The 13,558-nt window shown below is 35.6% G+C and overlaps 1 protein-coding gene across 1 annotated transcript in view; it reads right to left on the minus strand.

Annotated features, from left to right (window-relative positions):
- Positions 1-3,389: 3,389 nt before the first annotated feature.
- dac (dachshund) overlaps positions 3,390-13,558 on the minus strand; it is a 1,035,159-nt gene continuing 1,024,990 nt past the window's right edge. Inside the window, exon 12 of the mRNA XM_068229282.1 lies at positions 3,390-7,012. Coding sequence (XP_068085383.1) covers positions 6,960-7,012 — 53 coding nt within the window. The 3' untranslated portion in view covers positions 3,390-6,959. The remainder of the gene's footprint in view (positions 7,013-13,558) is intronic.

Raw genomic sequence — 13,558 nt, forward strand, 5'->3', positions numbered from 1 at the left:
TTCTACAATAATTTTCTCCTGGCGACGCTGAGCAAAGTTCGCTGCGAAATTTAAAGTTTCCCGTTGTTTTCTTGACACGACATAAGCCTAAAATTCTACATCATGTACACCAGCAGGTATTTAAAAATGGCACAAAGTGAAAAAGTTAACGTGATTTTTGTAGAGTTGGGAATCTTTCAATGTACAAAATCAAACAAACTTTTTGATCAAATCTCAGTTTTCAGGCAGGGCTATCCTTTGAGAATGGTCTCGACAACGCTGAAGAGAATAAAGACAGCACATGCCAGATATACTGCCATGTTATAGGCCTGTGCGTGTGGACTCACTCTCGAGCATATGAGCAGGCTGTAGGACCGTTTGATGACATCGTTAACTCTACACCCCCAGCACTGCTCTGGATTCAATCTCTATATATGAAATCGTGATTTCTCTCTGTTGAGTTTTCTTCATTGCAGTAATTTCTTTCTATTTGAACATATTTTAATGCACATTGTCAGTGTGTATTTAAATTACAATATCTCATTACTACTACTAATAATCATATGGTCTCAACTACCGTGCGAAGACATTTTTATTTGACGCCATCTGGCTGCTTGTTCATCAATTTCGACGTTCCGTTTTATACTACTTTAGGCCCACTAGATGGCAGAGTAGACCGGATCTCTCTTGGGCGTCTATGGCTGAGTTTTTAATGAATTTTGTAGAGTAAACACCAAATGTGTTATCGGAGATATTTTTACATCCTGGCATGGAATGTCGTATGGACTCTTTTCCGCCCTTCAAAAATCGGACTCCGTCTGCCGGGTTTGAAGCCGCTCGCTATCTTGGGAGCTGGAGGCCGACACTTTTATACTACTTTAGGCCCACTAGATGGCAGAGTAGACCGGATCTCTCTTGGGCGTCTATGGCTGAGTTTTTAATGAATTTTGTAGAGTAAACACCAAATGTGTTATCGGAGATATTTTTACATCCTGGCATGGAATGTCGTATGGACTCTTTTCCGCCCTTCAAAAATCGGACTCCGTCTGCCGGGTTTGAAGCCGCTCGCTATCTTGGGAGCTGGAGACCGACACTCTACGACTGATCCACAGGATAAGCTATCTCAATACTTATGTATAATATCAGTTATACTGTCCAAACTCCAGTGATTAGATGATCGGGCTGACGGAAATGTTCTGAAACGTTGAGGTTCATAATGTAATACCCTTTTCCCAACTAGGCACATCAGTACCTGAAAAATCCTTGTGAACAGACGTCGTAAAATACACGACAACACTAGGCCACACACAGTCAAATGTACATTTTGGATGCAACAGTACTGGAAGGTACTGGACTATCCTCTTCAGACGAGACATCGGCTGAAATCCTTCTTATTGGACCACTGTAGGAGCATCCAACGTGGAAGAGGAGTAGGATCCCTTCAGCGAGCTGCCATGGCCTAACGTCAGGCATTTGACCCTAATTCCTTCCATGCTCACACAGATCTCCTGTTACACCATACAAACAAGTTCTTTTATACTTATAAAGAAATCAAAGGAAGAATGGGGTGAGCCAATTCTATAATAAAGGAAGAAGCGACGGAAAGTTAAATCACTATGCAAGGAACGTCGGGAGAACAGATTGACCGCAATCCATTGCTAGACTCACCGGTAAGTAGTGGTGCGGGTGAGCATTCAGTTTCAATACGATAGGTCTATATTATTAATTAGGAGTTACTAATGAATGAAGCTGAAAACTAATGTAGAACTTACCTTTCATCGAAGCAGCTGTTGAAAATAATGTCCATCGTTATCCATAGTTCTGAAACTCTTGCTGTATCTCCACTTTCGAAATTTTACGTATCAGCAGCCTGATTTCATTCTCCAGGGCAGTAAGTGTACGTGAATAGTTCTCGTACACCTTATGCTTCGGAGTTTTCGGCAAAGCCACTTAAATCGGAGAAACGAGAAGGCCAAAGCCCAGGACTAATTATTCACCGAAGTATACATTTGTTTTACTATACATCACAACCTTAATTGGTTAATTTCGCTGGCACGGGGGCTGGGTGTATGTGTCGTCTTCATCGTCATTTCATCCTCATTACGATGCGCAGGTCGCCTACGGGTGTCAAATCAAAAGACCTGCTTCTGGCGAGCCGAACTTGTCCTTGGACACTCCCGGCACTAAAAGCCATACGCAATTTCATTTTTACCATACTGATAGCTAATATAAATAACGTTCAACAACAAGTGTAAGATTGCAGAACTTGATAACATGCCCTCAACATGAACTCCATTCCTACGCTTACCGCTAACCATATTTGACACGCTGCCTGTCTCTATCCACACCACTCAGGAACAGAAGAGGCGGGAGGACTGGCTGAAGTGTCGCTGCCTCTCCCTGTAAGTTTTATACGTGTAGCGGAAAACTGCGTGTATTTAAACAACAAGAGCACCGGTTGCCTTATTTACTGAACCACCCTGGTATTACTAGTTATCTCGGCATATAATAAAAAAACAAATTTAAGATTCTTATTATTTCTCTTTCAATAAAAGAAATTCAATTTAATATTTGCATGTAACGAATCGTTTACGAAATATATTTGTATGGAATTTGGAGTCGACAAGTGTCGGCACTAAAAGCCATATGCCATTTCATTTTTACCATACTGACAGCTAATATAAATAACGTTCAACAAGTGCATCGAAAGAAGCAAACTGACTCAGAGCCTATGAATTTTTTTTATTTTTTTTACAATTTATGGCGGTGATGCGATAGAAAAGGCCTGGGAGGGGAAAGGAATCGGCCGTGGCCTTAATTAAGGTACAGCCCCAGCATTTGCCTGGTGTGAAAATGGGAAACTATCTTGAAGGCTGCCGACAGTGGGGTTCGAACCCACTATCTCCCGGATGCAAGCTAACGTCTGCGTGCCCCTAACCGCACGGTACCTATGAAGCTACCACAAATGAAGTAACTAGTTCTCTTGTGTATGATGAGATGAACCCTCTGTGATAAAAAGAGCCTTCTGTATTTTCTAAGTCATGGCCATCCATCAATACTTAACATCACAGTCTCCACTGTTGCTGGGTAACAACGCATCACACATTTTGTATGGCTAATTTCATGACGCAAACTTTCAGATGAGCCCCAGCCAAAAGACACAAGGGAACAAATCCAGAATGTAGTAACCAGATGTGAACACTGATTCACGAATGAAATGTTCTTTCCTTGATTTCCTCTGCTACCAATCTGAATTTTGAACAGCTTTACTTTTATTGAATATGCACTAGATTTATGAGGTCCAGTGTGCTACAAACTAAGAATTTTGGATTAGATGACACAGAAAGGAAAACGGAAAGGTAGGTAAAAGATATAAACAGAAAGAAAAATATATCGCTTTTTGCTTTCGATTTATCGTTATTATTTCTTTCTTTCTTTCTACAATACAAGGCACACACAAATATACAGTGACAAAATAGCAGCTTGAAGCAGCGGGAACTGAACAAACGAAGCTTTAAAAAATGGCACAAATGATAGAAACTAAGGGCAAATGGGACGAGGGGATACACAACTCTTCACAAGAACTTTGTTATGGAAACATTGTAGTCCATTCTTTATGAAACTTAAGATATGTGGTAAACAAAGACAGATTTTCTTCACATTTCATTATGTTTTTGTGTTTTAAAAGTTAAAGAAAAGAAATGTTGGCATGACAAAAGGATACGAAAGTTATAGATTTGTTTTGTTTCTATGCTTCATGAATTACAAGAATTTGTTTTCTATTGTATCCTTCTGTCAAATCGTTATAGGAGTGAATAAGATCTTGACGTCTTTCGAATTACAAAAATGAAGATAATGTATAATTCATTTAAATGATCTTTAATGGTTAAATTATAACCATGGTAGGAACATGACAAAAACACTCTTAATATAGAAATTTAGAAGACAATATTTAACGAAAGTAATAGTGAAAGATATTTTTTTCTGTTCTTCCTGAGAAGTAATAATGTGATGTAAACATTTTTTTCTTTTAAATCGAATAAGTAGAGAAAAATTCAAATGACGTCATGAACAAAATATTTTGAAAATTTTTCATAATTTGTTTCAAATCTTGATTGTCTAAAATACCGTATACTTGCATGTTTAAATTCTACCACAAGTAGAGAACAAAACTGCTTTTATATGAAGTCTATTGTAAAATGCCACTTAAACTTTCAATGCAAAAGTCCTCAGTACCTCTATAGCAAATACGTTTCATTACATCTAGAGCTGAAATGCTGCGTTTCAATTCAGGATATTAATAATGAATTTGGTGATTTCTTAATTATAGATATATGTACAAGAACTGTATTTACATTATTTATAAACGATTGGAATATTAGATATTCACTACGATGTTCGTGAATAACTGGATGAGCTGATTTAGTATATTCCAGTTAAAAATATATATATTTCTTTTAAGTTACATGATTTCTTCCCTCCTTCGTTTACTTATCAAACTCGATGCGCTAATATTGGTACTGGGGCTTCAATGCTTATCCGAGTGAACAAAAAACTAAATGACAGGGTAGGAAACAAAGTCCCAAGGGCACTACCATGCAAACACCGACACATCGCAGGGAGTGATTTTTTTATTATTAATTATTAAATGTTTTATTTATTAGCATTATTTTTTACTATATTTTCTTCCATGTTTCGATATAAAAATGGTTACGTCAATTTATCTTTTTTGTTTTTTAAAGGGATGGTGCAAATTACATTCTGATAGATCTTTCCACATCATTCCAGTACCGGCAACTTCATTTAGACTCGTAGACAAACAAATTCTTCGGGAAGTAATTTACAAAGAGTAAAATGAATACAGATATATTTACAAATTATTTGAATGAATCTGTGAACTCATCTCCCACATTACTTTAAAAACACAACACTGAAGATGTCCTGACATGGAAACGTTTCAAGTGAAAAGAACTATATGTTATTTATAAAATGGCTTAAAAGTATAGAAAATAATAGTAATATATAGAAACACAAACAGTACAACAACAAGTTCTACAAAATGAATGTGTACGTCGTTTGGAATATAGAATACATAATCCAGCAATTACATCAAGAAGAAAGAAAGATCTAGAGAAAATGGCAGTTCTAACATTATCGTCATCGCCAAACAAGGTAGGATAATTGAAGATTTAACGATGTAATTTCTTACCATATCTTTTTCTAAGCACTAGACTTGGACTGTGCATACACTGACAACAGACTTGGGAAAGGTATTTTTAAGAGAGCACAAACAGGGTATCTGAACAAGAAGCTGCTTATGAAATGCTAAACAACACGTACAAATACTCATTCTGTAATTGTATATAATAACGAACATTTATAATAATTAATACGAAGCATTTTTCTTATATAATTAGATAGTATTGTATAGCTACTGTTGATTTTTGATACTTCGTGTAATGTGTTTTGTCTGTCTGGAATCAATTTACATTCTTTATCGTTCGACAAGTAATATATTTATATATATATATAGGTTGGTTTATCATAAGATGTTTGTTTCGAAATTCGACAGAAATCTTTACAATTTCCCCCCTCCCTACCCTTCCCATGCCACACTCTAAATTATATATTTTGTACACGTGTGGGCAGTTTTTAAATATATTTATATATCATGTTTTACAATATGCTGCAAAATTCCAATTTCTTAATATCTAATTTTTTGTTAATAACTTTTATGAAAAATTGAAATAATTGCAGTCTGTATGAACGATTCTTTTTATTTTCTGTCTTCTCATCTATCTACAATTAATAGTAAAGAAAACAATCGTGGAGGATATAACATACTTCTATATTTCAAGAAATATTACTAAAACTCATGTTCTCACTCATATACTCTTAAAATTATTTGTAATAAGTTATAATTCTGATACACTCTTCAATCATTTAGCAACAAAGGAATATTCCTTTATTACGTTAAAATAACATAAACTCTTTTAAAAATGAACTCGTAATCATTAAATATTCTAATGTAAAGAAACTACGATATGTGACAGCGTTATATTTTCCTTGTATCTTAGTGCAAATATGTATTCATCTTGAATACAGTCCATGCCACATTCTGGATATGAACCTTGATAGAATTTACCTCTTAACACGGATAAAAAATGTTTTCTATGTTTAATATACATGGTTTGGAAAGTAGAGAGTACATTATTATGTTTGTAAGATAACAGCCTTCCTTATGACTTTTAGGTATAGTATATATATTATTAATAATAATAGCGACTTATTATTATTAATTACGTTATGTATCTATCAGAGTTCTCACAAAGCATATTAATATTTTTTTCTGATTTCTCTAACATACATACAAATACGAGTAAATTGTCTATGAGACCAAAATCGTTTTCTTGTGTCACACTTTTTTGTTTTCTTCTTCATATTCCTCAACTCATATTATGAACAAATAAATAACTTAATAATAGACATCAATCATAATTTCATTGCTCAATTCCTTTCAAAACCACAAATACAGACTGAATACTCTCTCAGGAGAGAAATTCAAAAGTTTGTGTTCCATTTAAAGCATAGTTATTTACACTTCTTCTAGTGTTAAATTGTTTCATTCTTTACTAAAAACTCTCCATCACATAACAAAAAAACTGTCCCACAATCATTTCTTGTAACATTCTTTATAATATACCAAGATTTAACACGCTAATCTTTTGTCTATATTAAACGAAGTGTCTCGTCATTTGAAGATGTCGATCACTCGCGAGTCACACTCTCAGTGTACACACCACACAATTCGAATGTGTTCAGATAAATTCTGTTCTTCTGATCACCATTGAGATCAATACTTGCAGTCCATTCTATGCACCTCTCTTTCACTGCAGTTTATTAAAAATTCCTTTCTTGATTTTTAAAAAAGGAGGCAAGAAAGTCGTCTAATTATTTGAAATGCTGTATGACGTCACTCACTAAGTTGCACTGGTGAATAGAACCGAATTCTTGTAATACCCAGCTCGTGATTCTGAAACAAAGAGAAAGAAATAAAGAACATAACAAGGTATATCAAAATCATCTTTACAGGATACAGGGAAAAACTTTGATTTAAATTATTTCAATTTAAATTATATACAGGAGTTACAAACTAATGGCAATATATCCCCTTTTATTAAGCAGTATTCTGATATGTGGGAAAGAATTCGAAATTGTAAAACAATTTAAATACCTTGGAGAAACTATAGCATACAATTTAAATGAAAAGAAATTCTTGGACAGAGAGAACGAATAAATTATCCAGAGCCCAAAAACTAACCAGAAATACATACAAGAAATATTTGTCAATAAATACAAAATTGAAACATTATAAGACTGCAGTCCAACCTGAAATAACTTATGGAAGTTAAACATTAGTTAAAGTACAGCAAAAGAATAACATAGACATTTTTAAGATAGGAAGAAGAATAGCAAGAACATGCATTAATAAGAAGTGCCAAACAGAAGGAGAAAAGCGTATCATCCCAAAGGCAGCAGTATATCAGGAAATAGAACCTATAACGGATTTCATAAGAAAGAAGAGAATATCAACCAATAATTTTGAAACCCATAAGGAACTCCTTTTGGACAAAGATATAGCTAGAAGTATAAAAGATGTCTTACTATTCTTAACAAGCCTTTCAGGGATTTTAACCCAATGTCCTTGATAAATTGGTTATCCTAATTAAATTTCTTACAATGTTGTGAAATGTGTGAATAATGGTGCCTATTGCTCCTTTCATCAACCCTAATACTTCGATGGAGTCGACACTATATTTCTCAGCGTAATATGGAAATGTAGGTTCATATACAGGGTGATTCAAAAATAATATACGTATTTCGAATGCATAGATTTATTAAACTGTATGAAATACTAATATGAAACTTTACACACATATTTACGAACCTCTCAAGTTCAGATTACAGATGTTCAATATGTCGTCTATCAGCGACACGAACTATATCACATCGATATTCAAATTCCTACCATACTCGGGCAAGCATGTCCTTCGCCACTGATGTTATGGCAGTACGGATCCGATTCTTCAACTCTTCCAGGTTCTGTGGGAGTGGTATATCTTTGCTTGGCGATCTGTGGCTGAATTCTAATTAATTTTGTCAGTAAATACCAAACATGCCACCCGAGATCTTTGACGTGCTGACATCGTACAACATGAGTGTCGAATGGACTTCGTTTCCACCATTCAAAAATGCGATTACATCCGCCGGGTTTTAGCCGACAGTCTACAACTGATTCGCAAGGGGGAGCTTCAGTTGCCATAGATTTTTCAGAAGCCATCAACAAAGTTATCTTCACCTTAAAATGTTGTTAATGTGTCAGAAGCAATCGACGGGGAGCTGTCGCATATCCACACTACCAAATGCTTCCGAAGTCATCCAGAATCGAACCCACTATCTTTCGAATAAGACGACAACTGCGCTACTTAGGCCAGAGTGCTCAATGGAAATACATTCAGCCGATGACTACAAAGCCACGAACACAATAAAATCAACATGAGATCAACAAGCTATATCTGTGATAACAACAACCCAGTGTAGGAAAAGCTTAATACAGAACCCGCCCTTCAATATATCTGAATACAATATATTTAACAGTTATGCAAGTGTGGAATTGAATCTGTAGCCCATTCTCATTTGTTGGAAGCAATCAATCATTGAACATGAACTCCTGTTGTCACTCTGATGATGTCATCAATCAAACATGGCGATGGCCATGCAAATAGTCATAAGGTAATTACATCAAAATTAGAATCTTTTAAATGCACTTTCCCTTCTCTCTCCTCTCCCTACCCACTCCACATCATTACCATGTCCATCCATCCGATTTCTATAATTCACGCCAGCAGTCGCCGCCACGATCAATTTAGCCGACATTTCCAGACTAAGAATGGAATTTAATTTAGCAATTTAACTTCTATTAAAAGTAGTTATTCAAAGACGAACGTTCAATTGAAAGGAATACTTTTCAGCATAAAGCGCTTTGTCGGGCTTCTTTTTGCATGCAGTGAAATCCTTTCATCACCAAAACAATATTATTTTTAAGCCCGAAAATGAAGTTGGGGACAAAAGAAAACCTCTGGACTGAAAGATCAAAAGATATTTTATCCAGATGGGAATGAAGACTGAAATTATATGTCCTGAATAAATCATTCCACCCGACTAATATTGAAAACATTTTGGAAACGCTAGGATTTAAGAGGTTAAGTTCATTGTATTTTATTAACACAAATATAGGTACAAATCTGTGACATTACTTTCTTTTGTATTCAGTTGAGAATACCAATTGAAATTGTATGCCTTGGATGAAACTCTTCAACTCATTAATTTTGAAAACATACGTCGAATATCTTACGTTTACTGTGTTTCTCTACCAAAAAACAAATTCTTTGAAATCGTTTTCATGTAAGAAAATCAACTGAAATTATAAATAATTCTATCGGATTAAAAAGTTACTTACCAGTAGTTCAGCAGAAGTACAAATTATGAAAACATTAGTCATTAAAAGGATAAATTTATTGCATTTCTGCGGCAGTTGTTTTTCTTTGCATTGAAAGGGGAATGCCAACTAAAATTGTATGTTTTGCTTAAAACTTTCCATCCTATTAGTTTTGAAAACATTAGTCTTTAACCGTTTTTGTTCACTTTCTTTTACAAAAAACACACATTTTGTGATATTTTGTTGTTAATTTTATATTCATGTGGGGAAACCATTCAAATTATACGTCCTGAATAAATCATTGGAAAACTATAAGTTATGAAGAATTCAAGTTAACTAAATTCCTTTCGAAAAGAAAACCCCTTTATATTGCATTTTTAATTTATTCGTACAGGAAATCTCAACTGAAATTATATGTCCTGGAAAACACACCATGCTTGATTAAAACTTGAGTTTAAAAACACACAAGTCCATTAACCTTTACACTCCCAAGTTATTTTCAGCCTTACGCATGCGCCATACCTGTTGTTTCTGGATGTTTCGACAATGGTTGAAATAGGCTTTCAATACCTTGTATCTACACACCGATTGAAGAGTCATGAAACGACAACATTAGCAAAAGTTTTCTCTTGGCTTTTTTTTTTTTTTTTTTTTTTTTTTTACCAGAACTTAACAATGGCGTGTTAAATGTCTACATCTTGTTTCACTGCAAATTGCCTTCCCTATACTCATAAAAGTCAGACTCATCATCATCCCCTAAAATGGTTAAAATATAGTCATCCTTCATGCTTTCTTTATAGTTCTGCGCACCCATCTCAAAAGACAGCTATGAAAGAAAAACACAAGGCACATAATTATTGTTAAAACACGGTAAGGTGATTTAGGAATCGACCGTCGCCTGAACAGAGAATGTGATAAACATCAAAACTACAGAATGAACTCGGAAATGAAGAAGTGCGCATTGCATAAACTCCGACTTAACTCGTGTTTGGGACAAAATGTGACATGTTGACATCCGAGTTAATTCGGGCATGGGATGGAAAAGGTTAAATGTTTAAGGTAATTTCATTTCAATATCATTTTACACTCTTTGACATCTTATTATTGCTTCCGTACCTAATTGGCGATGCCAGATTGAATTACATACACTGGACAAAGATGTTCACGTTATTAAAGGCATATTTTTGAATTGTCACCTAAGAGATTTCCTTTTGCTTTAGCTTAGAGGCTTATAACGTGATTATAGTGTAGTTTAACTTGTTTGAGATAAACTAGTGTCACTTAATTTCGTGATACAAATTCGAAGTTTAAGAAAAGTTGACTAACGTAAGTTTCACATCACAAGCAAATGCTAACTGACTCTGCCATAATTCGATCTTTCAACATTCAGCAAGTTAATACAGATCCTAATGAACTTTGCTACCTAGTAGATTCTAAGTGTTTCCTATATGAATAACATCGTTCTTAAAACTAAAGAACAGATATTTTGATAAATAATTATTAAGCCACCATTACCGTCAGTATTCGATGTTACTCGACAAGGTACATTATTTGTTACGATACTGTATTTTGTAGATAATTTTTAAGGTTTTCAGATTAATTGTAAACAAACTAGGCAAAGAAGATGTTCCAACAGGACTTTATAACATGTGTTTAAGAAATTGGCCTGTATATCGTATTAAACGATTTTATTGTGCATTCCTTTGAAGAAACGAGAAGCGACAAGAAATATCCTGAAGGATACTGTTAAAAATTTATCTAATTTTGTAAAAATGTCCATTCGTTCACAAACTCAAAAATGGAACTGTCAGTTTTGGCTGTGTTCTGGGACAGTTGGCCAAAATTTGGAGAGCTTTGAACAGGTGTTTATTGATCAATGCAACACGAAGTAATTTCCAATAATTTTTGAGACGTGTTTGGTGTGTAGACATGTAGGCTATTTGAAAGATTCCGAGTGAAAATATTTCGAACCCATCAGCTAATATTTCTTTAGTAAATATTTGTTAGATTTTAGTATCTAAAAGTCTCCTGTTTATATGTATTCAATGGTGTTCGCGGGCTCAGTTTGGGACCTGAATGAGGGTGTAAGTCTGTACACGTCCCGACAGCGCGTTATTATTATTATTATTATTATTATTATTATTATTATTATTATTATTATTATTATTATTGGTAGTAATAGTAATAGTATTGTTATTATTATTTCCTTTGGGTAATCACATTCCGACCCAAAATTCACTGTTATATAATAAAATGTATCACTGATGAATTCTCTTCACTAACAGAAAGTATATCCAGGTCTAAAGTTTCGTCTGTAAGTGCTGGAAGTTAGGAGAGCCACTGAACGAAGGTATGTTGCATTGTTTTGCATTGCAAGGAGTAGAAGTTGGTGTCTACACAAGAACTTGCAGAGAAGTGTAAAGGAGACGACAAGAACTGCGTCTTATAATACAAGTTAAAAAAAAATACTTGGACCAAGACATAATGACTTGGTGTGCTTTAGTTTAATTACAAAACCGAGAGAAAGTTTGGTGTAGGAGATGAGATTGCTTGAGAGAGAAGGCTGTGTGGTTTAGCCCTCCCCACCCCCCACCTCTCCCCTCTACCAGTACAGTATCTACGTCAACACACGGTTTTAATACTTGATGTTGTTGTTGGTATTTTTTTGAAAAAAGGGGTGGGAGAGTAGAGAGTTGTTGTTATATGTGCCCGATCTTTCATCAATCATTTGCTTCTCCCGTCTACCTCACCTCCTCCTTTCTTCTCTCTTCTCCTCATACCCCCCCCCCTCCCTTCCAATTCCCCTCAACCTACGGCTCTCTTTTCTACCCTTCTTTCCGTCTCACTCATGCACTATCAATCATGGCGAGACTCAAAAATCGGGCCCGTGTTTCTGACATTGCGCTGTCCCCTTAATTTAATATTGAAAACTGAGAGAAGCTCTCGTCAGGAGAGATTGTTCCTCCTCCCTCACCCTTCTGGCAGACATCTTGTGCTCTTGCTCGGTGCATGTTTGTGCGAAATGAAACACATCACAATGGAGGCCAGCCAACTAAGTTTCAAAGTTTGTATAAACTCAGTGAATGGGCTTTGTCTAACTATCTTACACACCTTGACATCACACACACACACACTGTAGCCCATAATGCTCCAGTAACATCTCACTGAAAGACGCTGATGGAAAATACATGTTCTGAAATGTTAAGTGACTCAGGATTTGCTTTCTCCCTTAAATCAAATTCGTCTGGAACACTAACGTGAAAGAATTTAATGATTACCAAAGGCGAACCCCTAAAGAGTTCTATTTTCTGCGAAATATTTCTACCCTTCATCTTAGTTGTATTAGGGAGCCTCCGTGGCTCAAGCGGCAGCGCGCCGGCCTCTCACCGCTGGGTTCCGTGGTTCAAATCCCGCTCACTCAATGTGAGATTTGTGCTGGACAAAGCGGAGGCGGGACAGGTTTTTCTCCGGATACTCCGGTTTTTTCTATCATATTTCATTCCACCAATACTCCCCACTATCATTTCATTTCAACTGTCATTCATTAATCATTGCCCCAGAGGAGTGCGACAGGCTTCGGCAGTCGGCACAATTCCTATCCTCGCAGCTAGATGGGGGCTTCATTCATTACATTCCTGACCTGGTCGAATGACTGGGATAAGGGTGTGGGTTTTCTTCTCATCTTAGTTGTACTAGGCACTGCCTTCGTAATATACAGGCCGTACTGTAGAAAGCGCGCCAAGCCATCAGCTGATCAATTGAGGCGAGCTAAGCGAAATTTACAAATTTTATTTGTGAATGTAATTCATAAGGATTGGGGGCATTCTTTGGATAATTGTAACTTTTGAAAGATATACATTTATAATTAAGTATATTGCATGTTTGTTCTTTAAATTCATCACATCAGGGTTCACGTAAATAGCTGTTATTAAGATAATGAGACGTCATAGTTTAGGTTAAGTATAGTATCTGCATGTGATGAATGATATAAATTCAAGGGCGTAATACTTCTCGTGGAATTTATTCATTTAACTGTTATCGTATAACACACTTTTGTGGAAATATAATGTGTTGCGAATT

Source organism: Anabrus simplex, chromosome 9 (assembly GCF_040414725.1).
Source record: "Anabrus simplex isolate iqAnaSimp1 chromosome 9, ASM4041472v1, whole genome shotgun sequence".
Taxonomy (NCBI): domain Eukaryota; kingdom Metazoa; phylum Arthropoda; class Insecta; order Orthoptera; family Tettigoniidae; genus Anabrus; species Anabrus simplex.